Source organism: Meriones unguiculatus, chromosome 14 (assembly GCF_030254825.1).
Source record: "Meriones unguiculatus strain TT.TT164.6M chromosome 14, Bangor_MerUng_6.1, whole genome shotgun sequence".
In the NCBI taxonomy this organism is placed as follows: domain Eukaryota; kingdom Metazoa; phylum Chordata; class Mammalia; order Rodentia; family Muridae; genus Meriones; species Meriones unguiculatus.
Window position 1 is genome coordinate 75882709 of NC_083361.1, and position 15054 is coordinate 75897762.

The following is a 15054-nucleotide window of genomic DNA, read 5'->3' on the forward strand; positions in this document are numbered from 1 at the left end:
AGCCCGGAAAGCTCCGAGGAGGAGCCTGGCGCCGCCATTTTCCTGCAGCTGCCTGTCCTTCTTGCCCGGCCCGGCTCCAGCTGACCAGGGAAGGGGTGGGCCGAGGCCGAGGCGCGGGGTTCCCGGAGCGCCCCGACTTGGTGTGGGAGCCCGCGGGGGACACGCGAGCCGGGGCTCTCCGGGCGGGTGGCGGCGCGCGGCCCTGAGCCCCGCCCCAGGCCGGCAGGCGGGCCGGGAGCCGGTGGGGGTAGGGGGTCCGGTGGGGGGTGGGGACCCTCGGACGCTTGGGGGGTCCCAGGCCCCGGCGGCTGCCGAGCGGAAGGGGTGGCGGACGAGCCGCAGACATGTCCGGCCAGAGCCTGACGGACCGAATCACCGCGGCCCAGCACAGTGTCACTGGCTCCGCGGTGTCCAAGACGGTATGCAAGGCCACGACCCACGAGATCATGGGCCCCAAGAAGAAGCACCTGGACTGTGAGTGGAGCCCCCGCCGCACCCCCTCCCGCCTCCTCTCCATCCCTCTGCTCTCCCTCTCGGGCTGCCTCTTCCCTCCCTGCGTCTTGTCTGCACGGCGGCCCCTCTGCCTAGTCGAGCCGTGTGTTCTTTCCTGCTTCCATCACACCTGCCTCCAACGGCCTCTCCTCAATCGAGAGACGAGACAAGCCCTGCCCTCCGCAGATCCCCCGAGACCCTCGCCTCCTGGCCCCTTGGCAGCACCAGTCCCCCCTGGCGCTCCACCCAGCTCCTCACCCAAACTCCTCTCCCAGCCACTGCAGCCTTTTGCCCTTCCAGCCCACCCGTCCCGTGCCTCCTCGCCGCCCTCGGCTCAGTGTCTCCCGCTAGCTCCGGGACTCACCGCCCCATTGTTCCCCCGTTAGCTCTTTTCGGGTTCCCATACTAACTCGGCTTGGTGGGCCCAGATTTCTGTCATTTCGCAGCCCTTGAAGTGGTCCCCACTTTTCCTAGATTTTCTCCCCATTCCTTTCCTACCTTTCTGTCTACCTTTTGGGTTATCTTTACCTCTGTAGCACCCGTTAAGTCCCTTTGACTTTTTGTCACCTTCTTTCTTCGGTACTATACCCGGTACTCGGCTTTTATTCCATTTATGTTTGTGGGGAGTATAAACAAAGGGATTCGGTGTGGTGTTCCGGGGAAAGCTTTGTGGGAAGTTACTATTTTTATTTGCCATCATTATATTGTCTGAGTTTTTAAGTTGCGTGAGTTGTGTATGTTCGACTTTCCCTTTTTTAATTCAAACTGGGATATGGAAAAGGGCTTTGCTGGTTTTGGTATCGGTTCCTGGAACTGTTAACAGTGGCGGTTTGAATTTAGAATTAGAAGCTTGAGTGTGAAGTGTTGGGATTTGAAATAGATTGATAAATTTAAGTACAAATAATCGGGTTTGGAAACGTTTTAATTTATACTGGTTGTATTTTTGGAATACTACGCTTAGGAGCACTAATTTAGGAATAGTTAATAGAGCAAACGCCTCCCAATTGTTTTCTAACCTGGGAGCCACCTGTAAAAGCACCTCCTTTTTCTTGTTGCTCCTTTGCCCCAGGGTACAAAGCTCAGTGGATCACTCAGTTCTTGAGTCAGTGGAACGTTTCAGGAAAAAAAAATAGGGATATAGTCACCGATAGTAAATTCTCTTTTTAAATGACTCCCGGACACATTAGCTGAACTGACTTTCATCATACATGAAAGTTGCTTTGCCCTGTGAAGCAAGAGTGAGCTTGTCCTGAACGGGAATTCGCTGTAAGGAATCTTGTTTCTCATTTGGACTTTGGCTGTGAGGTTTGCACTTAAAAAAAAAAAATACAGCGTGTGAATTCTTCTAAGATACATTGCTCATGAAGTGCTGTTAGAACAAGTTATTGCCACAAACCCATTATTCATTGTGATGTGTTCCCTAGCTGTGGAAAAGTTTTATAAAAGTCTTTGCTGGCCGAGGTACTCAGGCTGCCTTTTAACTGCCTTTCCCTGTTTAGAAAGTGGAAGATATATTTAAATGGTCTGTAAACATTGTTTAGGATGGTGTGACTGAATTGCAAATGGGTTTTGAAAGTATATATAATATTTGGAGTTGACGTTTCTGTTTACGTCCTTTTCAAAGACTACCCACGGGATCTTTTTTCCCCTTCCAGTTCCAAGCTTGTCTCAAATTTGGCTGGCTTTGAACCTGAGACCATCCCTCTGCCTCAGGACTTCTGTCAAATGCTACAGTGGTTCAGTGGTATACAGTACTACTGTTTGTTTCAGTGCTGTGTTTGTAGTTTTTCATTTGTCTTTTGTTTCGTTGTGGAGGGGCAGAAGATACTTGGGAATATATGAAGTGGTTTTTAGCTCAAATTGATAAACTATAACAACAGCAGCATTGAAACCTTCATAAAGTTTTCCTCTTCAATTGCAGCAGCGACTATTGAATAAAGTTGCTATAATGGGTAGAAGGTAGGCTTTTTTTTAGGTTAGAAGCAAAAGTTGTGGTTTTATCATATTAGTGACTACTATAGATTCAAACTAGTTGGTCTCTAAGGATAATCTAATATCTATATTTTCCTCTACTAAAGCTGTGTTTACAAACTTCCATACTTTTAGAGCTTGAATGTACTTGGTAATGTTTTTTAATACTAGTGTATTAAAAATAAGGTGCCTCTGTTTCTTCTTAATGAGCTTTTAAAACAGTGACACTTTTCCCTTTAGTATAAAACTGTCTCAGTAATATTTTAGTAAAATCTCACTAATGATTGGGTTACAACTCTCCTTTCACATTTTAACATGCTTTGGAAAGTGATTCACAGGAAAATTTTGGTGTCATGAACTTCAGGGTATATAATGTAAAATAGAGAAATGCATCATTTCAAGTAATTTTTTTTTTTTAAGTAATTTTTCCCCCTTAAGAATTTTTCTCTGGATCTCTGTGAACTTGAGGCCAGCCTGGTATTCTATAGAGCCGGTTTCAGGATAGCCATGACTACACAAGAGAAACCTGGTCTTGAAAAACTTTTTTTTTTTTTTTTATTAATTTTTAAAGCTTAGTTCTCTTATGCCTTTTAATGTCTTCGGCTACTAAGGTCTGCTTCTTTGAACTTATTAGAAACATTTTCATTTTAAAATGGTAGCATTTAAGCCAGGCGGGAGGCAGAGGCAGTTGGATTTCTGTAGGCCAGCTTGCTCTACAAAGCGAGTCCAGGACAGCCGAAGCTCCACAGAGAAACCCTATCTTGGAAAAACCAAACCAAACCAAACTAAAACCTTCAAAATGGTAGCATTTAACAGAAATATGCCTAGTAATTTGCCTGTTTGCCTTTCCTACAAATCCTTTAGCATGAGGAAGTGGCTTTTGTATACTTCCCTTTGCAAGATCTTTCCATATTAGGAAGTGATTATTGTCCATAAATTAGGAGTCAATTCATACTACATTTTATGCTTTTTGAAGATATTTTTGGCTTGTAGGTGTATTAGTGCATAAAAACATTTACTAATGTTCTTACTGTGAAGTATTTAAACTTGAGAAATAAACATGATTTCCACTTAATTTCAGGCATCTAATGGTCATTTATAATCAAGATAGAAGAGCATAACCCTTAAATTTTCAGGCACAGCTATCTCCTTCCCCAAATCCACAGCTGTTCAAGTCCTTTGTATAAAGTGTATAGTGTTTGTGTGCAACCTACACATCCTCCTGTATATTTTAAAGCATTTCTATTACTTTATATCTGCTATGATATAAATGCTATGTAAACAATTGTGTATTGACTAGGGAATAATAAATATAAAAATAAAAATAAGTGTGTGTAGTTCAGATGGAAGTTGTTTTGTTTTGTCTTTCAAAACAGGGTATTTCTCTGTAGCCTCGGATGTCCTGGACTGGCTTTGTACATGAGGCTGACCTCTGCCTGCCTCTACCTCCGCAAGTGCTGGGATTACAGGCTTGTGCCATCATGCTCAGCTATCAGATGCAAGTTTTTTACCAAATTTTTTTGTATCTATTGTGGAACCCATGTAAACACAGGGCCAACTCCAACTGTAATACATATAGTAAAGGAGAATTTTTTTTTTTTTTGTGGTTTGGTTTTTTTGAGACAGGGTTTCTCTTGAGTAGCCTTGGCTGTCCAGGACTCACTTTGTAGACCAGGCAGGCCTCTAAGAAGAGATCCACCTGCCTCTGCCTCCCTGAGTGCGGAGATTACAGGTGTGTGCCACTGCTCCCAGCTGGAGAAATTTTTTAAAAAGAAATTTTAATTTATTATAATTTATTCACTTTGTATCCCAGCTGTAGCCCCCTCCCAATCCCGCCCTCCCTTCTTCCCTTCCTCTTCTCCCATGCTCCTCCCCCAGTCCACTGATAGGGGAGGTCCTCCTCCCCTTACATCTGACCCTAGCCTATCAGGTCTCGCCAGGATTGCCAACGCAGGCAGTCGTCCTTAGAGAAGCTTGTAAGAGCACTGACATTCATTCTTTTTAGCTGTTCTATTTGTAATCATTACCAAATAAATTCTAAAACATTTTTAAAAAGTGATTATATTTAAGGAATGCCTAATAATATAAATGGTGAATTAGAATCATGTTTCTTAGGTATATCATATATATCTTATGTGGAAAAAGTTAAAGCATGTTTTAGTTTATAGGTGCAATTGAGAAATGAAACACTTCATAGTGATTTGACTACTTTCTTGTATTTTTCATGTTTAGATTGGCATGGAAATCTTTGTAACCCAGGTTGGTCTTGAATCTACAATCTTGCCTCTTCCCCCTGAGAAATGGGCTTGATAACAAGCATGCAACCCCGTGATTGCCTGCAAAGCATTTTAATGAGATACATTGATGTCTTACAATACTGCTTAAAAATTCTAGTTGTCAAAATTGATTTAATTTATAATAAGGTTTGAATCTAGGGCTCTACCACTGAGCTATATAGTCAGGCCTCTTCTTACTTTTTTGTTCTTGAGACAGGGAGGCATTGATTTTTTTTTTTTTTTTTTTTTTTTTTAGCCCAGGCAGACCTTGAACTTGTGATCCTCCTTCCTCAGCTTTCTGAGTATTGTGATTATAGGCCTGTGCCAACAGGCCCAAAGTTTTGCTCTAGTTTAAAAATATTTACTTGGACCTTGACCATTATTTAGAATATTTAAATAAAAGTTTACAATAATTCATAGAAAGTTCCACATTTATTTCCTTTAGTTTCAAAGTGTTTAATTTTACTGTTTTTTAAGACTCAAATAAGTAACAAACAGAGTATAAAGATTTCTTGGAAAGTGGTTGTAGCCCTACCCTGAAAAGGTGTCCTTAGACTTTGAAAGTAAAGTTTCTGTATTTGCTCTTCCTGTTCTTTTGGTGGCTAAAGTGGCATTTCCGTTACTTTGTGTTCTGTCTCATTGTGTTCCTAGCTGAAGTGCTTTATGTATTTCTCTAGAGAATTGCAATTTTGAGTATGACCTTTTAGAATTTTCTGTGTTCATTGTTCTTTTCATGAGGAATTGTTCTGTTAGATTTGATTTATGAAGTCATTTAAAAAGTTACATTGATGAACCTAAACTTTTGCATTAAAATTATATTCAGAATTTTGATTTGCTGGATTTTGTTTTAATGCTAAGGATTTTTTATGTATTTGTAGGTAGTTGGTGTATAGCATTTGTGCTTATGCTAGTTTTGTCCATTCTTATTTTTTTGAAACAGGGTCCCATGTAGACCAGGCTAACCTCTAACTCACTCTGTAAGCTGGTGATAACCTTAAAATTTCCCAGGTGCTAGGACTGTGGGTATATGCCACCGTACCTTTAACTGATTGACTTCTGATGAATATTTTTATTGTATATGTTTTTTTTTTTAATTTTTATTGTTGTGTTTATTGTATTCTGGGCACCTTACGTTTATTAAGTAGTTCTCTTTTCAGTAACTTAATATGGGAGGCTTTGTTTCTCTGCAAGCTCACATCCAGGAAGATGTGGGTGGGTGTTGACCTCAAGTCAAGCATTGGAATATGTCAAGGTTTCAGTGACTTCTATGTAATTATCTATCCCAGAAAAAAATTGAGCACTGTTCATTCAGTTCATAGGAAGGGTTAAATCTTATAGTCACATTCCCACATGTCTTTTACTGTCAAAAACCCTGATTAAAATGGTACATTTGTATAATTGGTAACTTATTTTAATACATCACCACCACCCAAAGGAAACAGTTCAGATTAGAACTCATTCTTGCTCTTGCCCATTCTATAGGCTTGGGCAAATATATGCATATATCCACTATTACATTGTATATAGAGTTAGTTTGACGGTGCTGAAATGCCCTTGAGCCCTTGATCTTTCACTGTCATCTTAGCTTTACTTGTTTTAGAAAGCCATGATTGGGATGTTGCCCTTTCACATTGGGATTTTCACTTTAGATGATCCTGCCTTTACATGGCTGATCACAGCTCGTTTCCTTTAAATACTGAATAATATTTTGTTGTACCATGGATTGTTTGTTCATTCTCTTACTGAAGGACATCTTGGTTCTGTCCAAGTTTCACCAATTATGATTTAACCTCTTTCTAGCATATGTGTGTTGCAGTATGTTTTGTTTTGTGAGAAACTGCTAACCCATTTCCCAAAGTCACCTTACCACTTTTTATTCCTACCAGTAATGGATGAGAACTATTCACATCCTGTCATGCATTTGATGTTTTCATTTCATTGTTTATTGGACCACTCTTGTAGGTGAGTGGTAGTGTCCATACGGTTGCCTTACAGATGTTAGTAGATCTTTGAGGTTTCTTCTGTTAAAGTCTTTGACCCTTCTTAAATGTCAGATTTTTTTGTTTGTTTCTTACTGCATTTTTATAGATGGCTTTTGTTTTTTATGTTGTTTGGATAATTGACTGTTCTCAAATATTTTGCAAATACGCTCTGGCTAGTCTTTTTGTTTTGTCTTGTTTTGTTTTCTTTTGATGGTCTCTTGCAGAAAGCAGAAAATTTTAGTTTCAGTATCTAGTCTAGAGGATTGGAATGACTTTCACAGTGGTTGCATATTGGATACCCTCCATATCAGATATTTACATCGTAATTCATAATAGCACAATTATAGTTATGAAGTAACAATGAAATAATTTATGGTTGAGAATCACCGCAACATGAGGGACTATATTAACGGGTTGTAGCATTAGAAATGTTGAGAACCATTGGTCTAGACCATCACTTCCTCTTGGATTATTCCTTCAAGTTGTTTCTAAAAAGTAATCACCAAACACAAAGTCAATTAGATTACTCCCCATATTGTCTTCCAGAAACTTTGTTTTGTATTTTTCATTTGGTTCTGTCATCATTGTAAGCTGGTTTTTGTAAAAAGTGTACAGTCTGGGTCATTCATGATTTCTTATATATGGATGTGCTCATTTGTTCTCATACCACAGACCTGGTTTTTGCTTCTTTGTTGGCAGTGATTCTTCAGGTATGAACCGAGGAGTCTGATAGGAATCCTGGGAATCTCTACAACCTTCAGCAAGTTTGTGGGGTCAAAACTCAGTATTCATATCCTAAGATATAACTTCTCTATTTTTGTTCAGTAGAGTTTTCCAGAGGCTTTGTGCTGTGTGGTTATTGCAACAGGTTGAATGTATTAGCAAACCATAAGAGTGTAACTCTTTTGTCAAGCCATCTGGTAAAGACTTTTACAAAAAGTGTTTCCTTCTAATGCTACTCTTTTAAATTATAAATATAAGTTTCATAAAACCTGTTAATACAATGAATAGATTTTGTTGTTCCTAAATGAATAAATTAAAAATGGCTCAGTTTTAATTTCTGACAATAAGTACTTATAGAGAACACTCACAAAAAGGCTCTTTAGGGTCCTCAGTTTTTATTCATATAAAGGTATCAAAACTCAAATCCACACTTTGGGGAAGGATATTAGGGAGGAAGTAAATGTTACTCCTGGAGAAATTTGATGTACAAAAGAGTTTTAAAAGAGATTTGTTATTTTTAGTTATGCCTGTCTGAGTCTAAACACAAGTAAGTATTCCCACAGAGGCCAGAGGCCTCGGAGTCCCTTGAAGCAGCAGTCCTAGGCTATCGTGAGAGGTCTGACATGGGTGCTGAGGACTGAATTCAGGTCCTCTGAAAGAACAGTAAGCTCTTTAAATAAAACATTTCACCACATATGTTTCTTGTGGAGTCTAAGCTCCGAAAGCCTTGTAAATATTTCACTGAATACACACTCTTAATCATTGGGCCATCTCTCCAGTACATTTACCACCAAGTTTATGTTGTCAGGACGGACATACTCTTGGGGTTTATGTGAAAAGTTTTTTGTATAGAAAAGGAATGTCCGTTTTGTTTTTGTTTTCCTGGCTGTTCTCTCTCTTCATAGTACCATACTTAGCAGCCCTTTGAGTGTTCAGTAAATAGTGAGTGAACATATGCCTTTATAGTTCCATGGAAGTTTGTGGAAACAGCATAGAGCTCTGTTATACTGGTCTAAGAATATTTTCCTTATGACCACTTACTTGTAGTAAATCATAGTTATCTGGTGGTAACATCATTAAGCCATGTAACATATTGCTGTGGGTTTCTTAGTCCTCAAAAGCCCTGTGGGGCTTTGTATTAGTTTAGTTGTTGGTTGGTGATGAGTTAGAGACATTTTATTTTAACGAGTAAAATTCTCGGTTATGGCTGCTCAGTTGGAAGGAGGTATTAAAATGCACATCTTGAAGGTTGTTCTTGAAAGTAGAAGTACAGTTTTAAGTATGAAGTAGGGATCCACAACTAGATCTGAAATGTTTAAGTTCCCTTCTTAGCACTACTCCAAGGAAGTGCTAATCATATTGGCCTCTAAGGGAACAACTGTGTGATAGGATATCTATCTAACAAAGATACTTGCCAAAAATGGAATAATTGTTTTTGAAGGAATCTGAGATAAAGATTAGGAGAGCTAGTGCTGTTAGTGAAAATATTACTAAATCTGGAACCTTCAGTTTTTGCCAGGGATTGATGGAAAGTTTTCTCTGAAACCTGGAAATTCTAATCTTAGAAATGTGCTAGAATCTGTAGCAGCAACTTATTACTTGAAAGAGTCATAGGGGACGGAAGTTCTTTAAGAATAGTTCTTCCAAGGGTGAGAAAGTTGGGCATTTTTCAAACAACTTTCCTTACTCCAGATTGCAGGTTTTTCAAGACAGGGTTTCTCTGTGTAGCCTTGGCTGTCCTGAACTCACGTTGTAGACCAGGCTGGCCTCAAACTCAAAGCGATCCTCCTGTCTCTGCCTCCCTGAGTGCTGGGATTACAGGCCTGTATCACCGTGCCAGGCTGTATTTTAATGTGTATATTTGTATTGATTTTGGGTATTATGTGACTGTAACTTCTGAGAACAAGAAAGAGACCTGGAGGAGGGGAGAACTTGCTGGTAATAAAATTAGCTATCTTGTGAGTGCTTAAAAAAAAATACTATATTTTAAACATCTAATGTGTAAAAATATCTGTGTACTTTTAACTACACACCAGCAAATAATATGGGGTGTTTATAGACAGAATTAATAATTTTTGACACACTTCCAAGTATTTGTTTACAGAAATTTCATTTGTTTATTGTATTAAGTAGTTTAAAGTATTACATTTAACTAATCCTAAAGTGGCATGAAGGGGATTGTGAGGCAGTGTGCTTCCCACTGCATGTGTGTCAAATGTTGTATGTCTCAAATGTTGTCTTTCTAATTTTTAAGTTGAGAGAGAATTTTATAGTTGTTGAGACATAGTGTTCACATTTTCCTACAGCTTACTGTTTCAAAGTGTTCAGTGTTGTGAATTCATGACATTTATGTACCTATCACTATTTTTTTAGCTCTAGAACATTTTTTATCTCCTACAAAGAAATAATAGTCATTGCCAGTCTCTTCACCCCTATTATAACTCAAAATCTGTTGTGTCTGTTCTAAGCATTTCATGTCAGTAAAGCATAGCATATGATCTTTGCTTCAGTATCTGTCACTTAGTATAAGGCTTTGATGGTTCATTCTTGCTGTAGTAATGACAATATCTCCTTCTTATAAAGGAGTCACTTTTCCCTTGTATAGACTTGTTACATTTTGTTTGGCTGTTCATTCATCATTGGACAATTTGGCTACTCTTTGGTTGCAAACAGTGCTGTGAACATTTGTGTGATTGTGTTAAATTCTCTTGGGTATGTATCTGGCAATAACATTGCTAGGTTTTATGGCAATTTCATAAACTTTTTGAGGATTTAATTCTAAAGTTTTCCATGACATCTGTTCTGCTTTATAGTACTGTTGGCAACGTATGGAAGTTTCATTTTCTCCATGTTCTTACTAACACTTATTTGTGGGTTTTGTTTGGTGCTTTTAATGTAGTTGTCATAGTATAGATACATACGTGAAGTATATTTCATTGTGATCTTGGTCTATAGTTCCCTAGAGATAAATTAGTTGCCATCTTTTCTTGTTTGTTTTGAGACAAGGTCCCAGTGTGTAGCCCCGGTTAGCCTCAAACTCATTGCTTTAGCCTTCCTAGTGTTGGCATTACAGGTATGCACCACCACTCCTACTAGCAAAGTCACCATGTGGCCCTTTATTTCTGGTATCTCTCACTTGACATCTTTTAACATCTCTTGTTTATTGAGTGTATATCTTTGGAAAAATGTATATTTATAAACAATGCTTTGAACATGGTTCCTTATATAGAAGAGTACTATGCTTTTTACAGTTTGGATAGGGTGGGGTTTTAAATTTTTTTATTTTCTGTGGCATATGCTTTTCCATTTAAATTTTTTTTTTTTAGTGTGTCTCTGAGGAATGCTTGCTGCCACACCTATCATACTGCATATGTGGAGGTGAGAGGATAGCTTTCGGAAGTTGCTCCTCTCCCTCTTGTCTCTCATTCTTTTTTTTTTTTTCCAAGAAAGGGTTTCTTTGTGCAGCTGTAGCTATCACTGAATGCTGGATCAGCCTAGCCGTGAACCTTGAACTCACAGAGATCCACCTGCCTCTGCCTCCAGAGTTGTAGGATTAAAGGTTTGTGCTGCCAACGCCAGTTCCTCTTTTGTTTCTTTTGCTCTCCACTGCACACTTCAGGTGAACTGGCTGGGAACTTTTTGACAGTTATGCCTGCCTTCCATCTTGTCATAGGAGTGTTGGGACAACAGATGCCACTCTTTGGGGGTTTTGGAGATTGAGCTCAGGTTCTCAGGTTTTTATGGCAATCAGTTTTACCCACTGAGCCACCTCTCCCTCTGTCTTTCTATTTTTTGATAGTGCTCTTTGATAGAAGTATTTAATTTTGGTGAACATCTATTTCTTCTGGTTGTTAGTGCTATCATAGCTCAAGAAACCGTTGGCTAATTCAAAGTCATGAGTTTACGCTCATCTTCTAGCAGTTTTCATTTTTACATTTAGGATTGATCACTTTTGAACTGATTTTTATATATGGTATGAAGATGTGTCTTAATCTAGCTTTTTGCTACTTTAAAAGAACATTGAATAATTTATAAAAGAAATAAATTTATTTCTTATGGTTCTGGAAGCTGGGAAGATCAGTATTAGTGTTCCAGCATCTGGTGAGGACCTTCTTGGTAGGTCTTAAAATGGTGGAGGGGGTAGTACATGGTAAGAGCACATGAAAGCTTTTGCTTTGATAGCTGACTTACTCTCACTAGTGCCGTAAACCTGTTCATGAAGGTGAGGTCCTCATGGCGTGATCCCGTCTTAAAAGCATACTTCTTAGAGCTGTGTATAGTGGCAGGTAAGTTTCAGTTTGAGTTTCTGAGGGAGAATGGAGATCAAAGTAGGAGGCAAGGTTAAGAGGATCTAAAGATAGTTGAAAGTTGTCTTGGTTTTTTGGTTTGCTTTTTAAAACTACCCTTATTTTGCAGTCAACATGAAATCCAGTTTTACTACCTCCATGTAACAGGGAAATAGAAAATTTTCTTCGTGTTAATCTATAGTACTGGCCGTAGTTTCTTGATGAATGAATGAATGGAATTATTTGGCTCAAACATTCTCAGTTGGATGGACCACTTGATCGGTATGTTTTCAGGTTCTGAGTTATCGATGTAGCATCAATAAACAGTTGTTTTTGTTCATCAGAAATGTCTTATGTTTCCCTGTAATGATGCTTTTCATATCTCAAAGTTTTGGGTTTTTTTTTTTTCGGTAGCTCTTGTAGTTATAATTATGGAAAGGATCCCTATGTTTTGTTTGTTTGTTTGTTGCTTTTTGTTTTTCCCATGCCAAATGCAGCATGGGACAAGTATGCCAGCTGGGTCAAGTAGAGTTGAGAAGTTCCACGAACTAGTATTGAGTAGTGATCTTACGAAAGGAAGGGAAAGCTTGCCAGAAGAGCAATAGTGTTTGCTGTGTCAATGATTTGTTTAAACATTTTTCTTTTCAGACTCAAGTAAATTTTTATTCTGCTCTGAGAGTAAAGGAATGGCGGAAATTGGGAAATGAACATTTGGATTTAGTTCATGTAAAACTAGGGGAGTTTGACACAAAAGTGTGAAAATAAATGTGCCAGGGCCTACCCGTTGTTGATATATATTTTTTTAAAAACAGTTTTGTTAGCAAAGTGTTTCGACTTTTCTGCTTTCCAGGATAATGGGCTTATTAGTCGTTGAAAGTGAATTCTAGGTAATCCTTTGGTTGGTTCCAATAGTTTGTATCTTGTGGTAGAATATAAGATCTTAATATTTGTGTGCTGTGATACAGAGTATTGGCAAAATACTTAAAGTATAAATAGAAATGAAGGTAGGAAGACTGCAGCAGTATTTGAATGTTAAGCAAGTGCTTTATTTCGAAGTGGGGTTCTTTGGGCCTGTAAGGGTTTGAAGTAATTGACTTAAGGCCAGATTGTAGGAGTTGAATTTTAACCACACACGTTTAGTTAGAGTTTGTTGCTTGGTAGCTTTGGTCAAATTGTACACTGTTAGAGCCACTGTGTATTCTTTTTTGTCAGCCTGAAAATGGGAAAAGAAAGCTTTGCTTACTCTGAAGCTAAATTTAATCTCTCTCTCTTTTGCATACTAGAAGCTTGTACTAGATTATGGCCTCAAGCTTTTGTTTTTTTTTTTAACTAAAATTTTATTTTTTACATTACAGTTTATTTAGTTTGTATCCCAGTTGTAGCCAGCTCTCTCATTCCCTTCCAATCCTACCCTCCCTCCCTCCCTCTCTCATGTCCTCCTATGCCCCTCTTCAAGTCCACGGATAGGAGAGGTCCTCCTCCCCTTTCCTCTGACCCTAGGTTATCAGGTCTCATCAGGACTGGCTGCATTGCCCTCCCCTGTGCCCTGGCAAGGCTGCTTCTCCCTCAGGGGGAGGTTATCAAAGGGCCAGGCACTGAGTTCATATCAGAGACAGTCCTTGTTCCCCTTACTAGGGAACCCACTTGGATACTGAGCTGCCATGGGCAACATCTGTGCAGAAGTTCTAGATTATATCCATGTATGGTCTTTGGTTGGAGTATCAGTCTCAGAAAATACCCCTGTGCCCAGATATTTTGGTTCTGTTGTTCTCATTGTGGAGCTCCTGTCCTCTCCAGGTCTTATTATCTCCCTCTTCTTTGTTTTGTGTTTCTTTGAGACAGTGCTGTGTAGCTCTAGTTGACCTGCTGATTTTTATATTTAGCCCAGGTTGTTCTCAAACTCAATCCATCTGTCTCAGCCTCCTGAATATTGGCATTATAGGTGACCCCACTAAGCTAGGCTATTTTGTTTTGAGACAAGTTTTCACTAATTGCCCAAGCTGGTCTCAAATTTGGGATTTCTCCTTCCTCAGCCTTCTCAGTGGAAGGATAACAGATATCATAGTTCTGGGCCAGACTTGAAATTTTGACTAAGTGGGGTTCTTTGGGCCTGTAAGGGTTTGAAGTAATTGACTTAAGGCCAGATTGTAGGAGTTGAATTTTAACCACACACGTTTAGTTAGAGTTTGTTGCTTGGTAGCTTTGGTCAAATTGTACACTGTTAGAGCCACTGTGTATTCTTTTTTGTCAGCCTGAAAATGGGAAAAGAAAGCTTTGCTTACTCTGAAGCTAAATTTAATCTCTCTCTCTTTTGCATACTAGAAGCTTGTACTAGATTATGGCCTCAAGCTTTTGTTTTTTTTTTAACTAAAATTTTATTTTTTACATTACAGTTTATTATTTAATATCTGTATGTACTTAGTATTATTTTATTGTATTCTTGTACTGTATACTATTGCTTGTTTCACTTTTTGATATTTATTGTTATAGGTTATTATTAATAATGCACTGACAAATACTGTATTATTTAGGGGTGGATTTCTGTCTTTCAGGTGAATGAGATCATTGAAGAACAACAAAAGGCTATATACCTAGTTTTGACCTAAATGCAAAGATTTCCTTTCCTTCCCTCCCTCTCTTGCTTCCTTCCATATGACCAGATCTCAATATGTAGCCAGATGCCTCTGTTTCCTGAGTGCTGGGTTTGAAAGCATGTACCACTATGCCTGGCGAGGTAAAAGTTGAGGAAACCTCAGTATTACATAGCTGGATAAAATTAGTTAGGATACAGTGAATACACAGTAGGAGAACAGCTAAGATTTGGGGTTGTTTTTCTCTATATCTTTAGCATTGACATTTGTTAACATGCTTATAAAACCTATAAAATCTTTTTAGTAGTCCTGTTCTAGTTTATAAAGATGATGCACACTTTTTTTGGTTTTTCAAGATCGTAGCCTTGGTTGTCCTGGGCTCACTTTGTACATCAAGTGAGCTTCGAACTCACATTGATCTTCCTGCCTCTGCCTCCCTGAGTGCTGGGACCACAGGAATGTACCACCTTGCCCGGATGGTGTTGCACACCTCTAATCCCATCATCCAGAAGTTAGAGATAGAGGCAGGCGATTTCTAGGGGTTCAAGGCCAGCCTCTAGAGTTTCAGGGCAGTTAGGGCTATATAGTGAAACTGTGTTAGTTCTTTACCCTTAAAAAAGAAAGAATACATTGACATTTATCCATTTAATTTATTCATCTTGCAGTGCTGGGGATTGAACCCAGAACCTCAGTGCATCCTAGGCAAGCATTCCTACTACCATGATATGACCCT

General features: G+C 39.0%; 1 protein-coding gene across 24 annotated transcripts in view; it reads left to right on the forward strand.

The window, feature by feature from the left end:
• The first annotated feature begins 27 nt into the window (after window positions 1-27).
• The window catches only part of Picalm (phosphatidylinositol binding clathrin assembly protein), a 130439-nt gene continuing 115412 nt past the window's right edge, over window positions 28-15054 (forward strand). For 10 of the 24 annotated variants that reach the window (XR_009585621.1, XM_060367503.1, XM_021644044.2 and 7 more), the window contains exon 1: window positions 30-474. Coding sequence is in view for 23 of the 24 variants with exons in the window: in XM_060367503.1 (XP_060223486.1) it covers window positions 345-474 (130 nt within the window). In the remaining variant the exon portion in view is untranslated. Of the gene's footprint in view, window positions 475-15054 lie in introns of all 24 variants that reach the window. The other 14 variants (XM_021644051.2, XM_021644053.2, XM_021644057.2 and 11 more) reach the window with 4 other exon arrangements.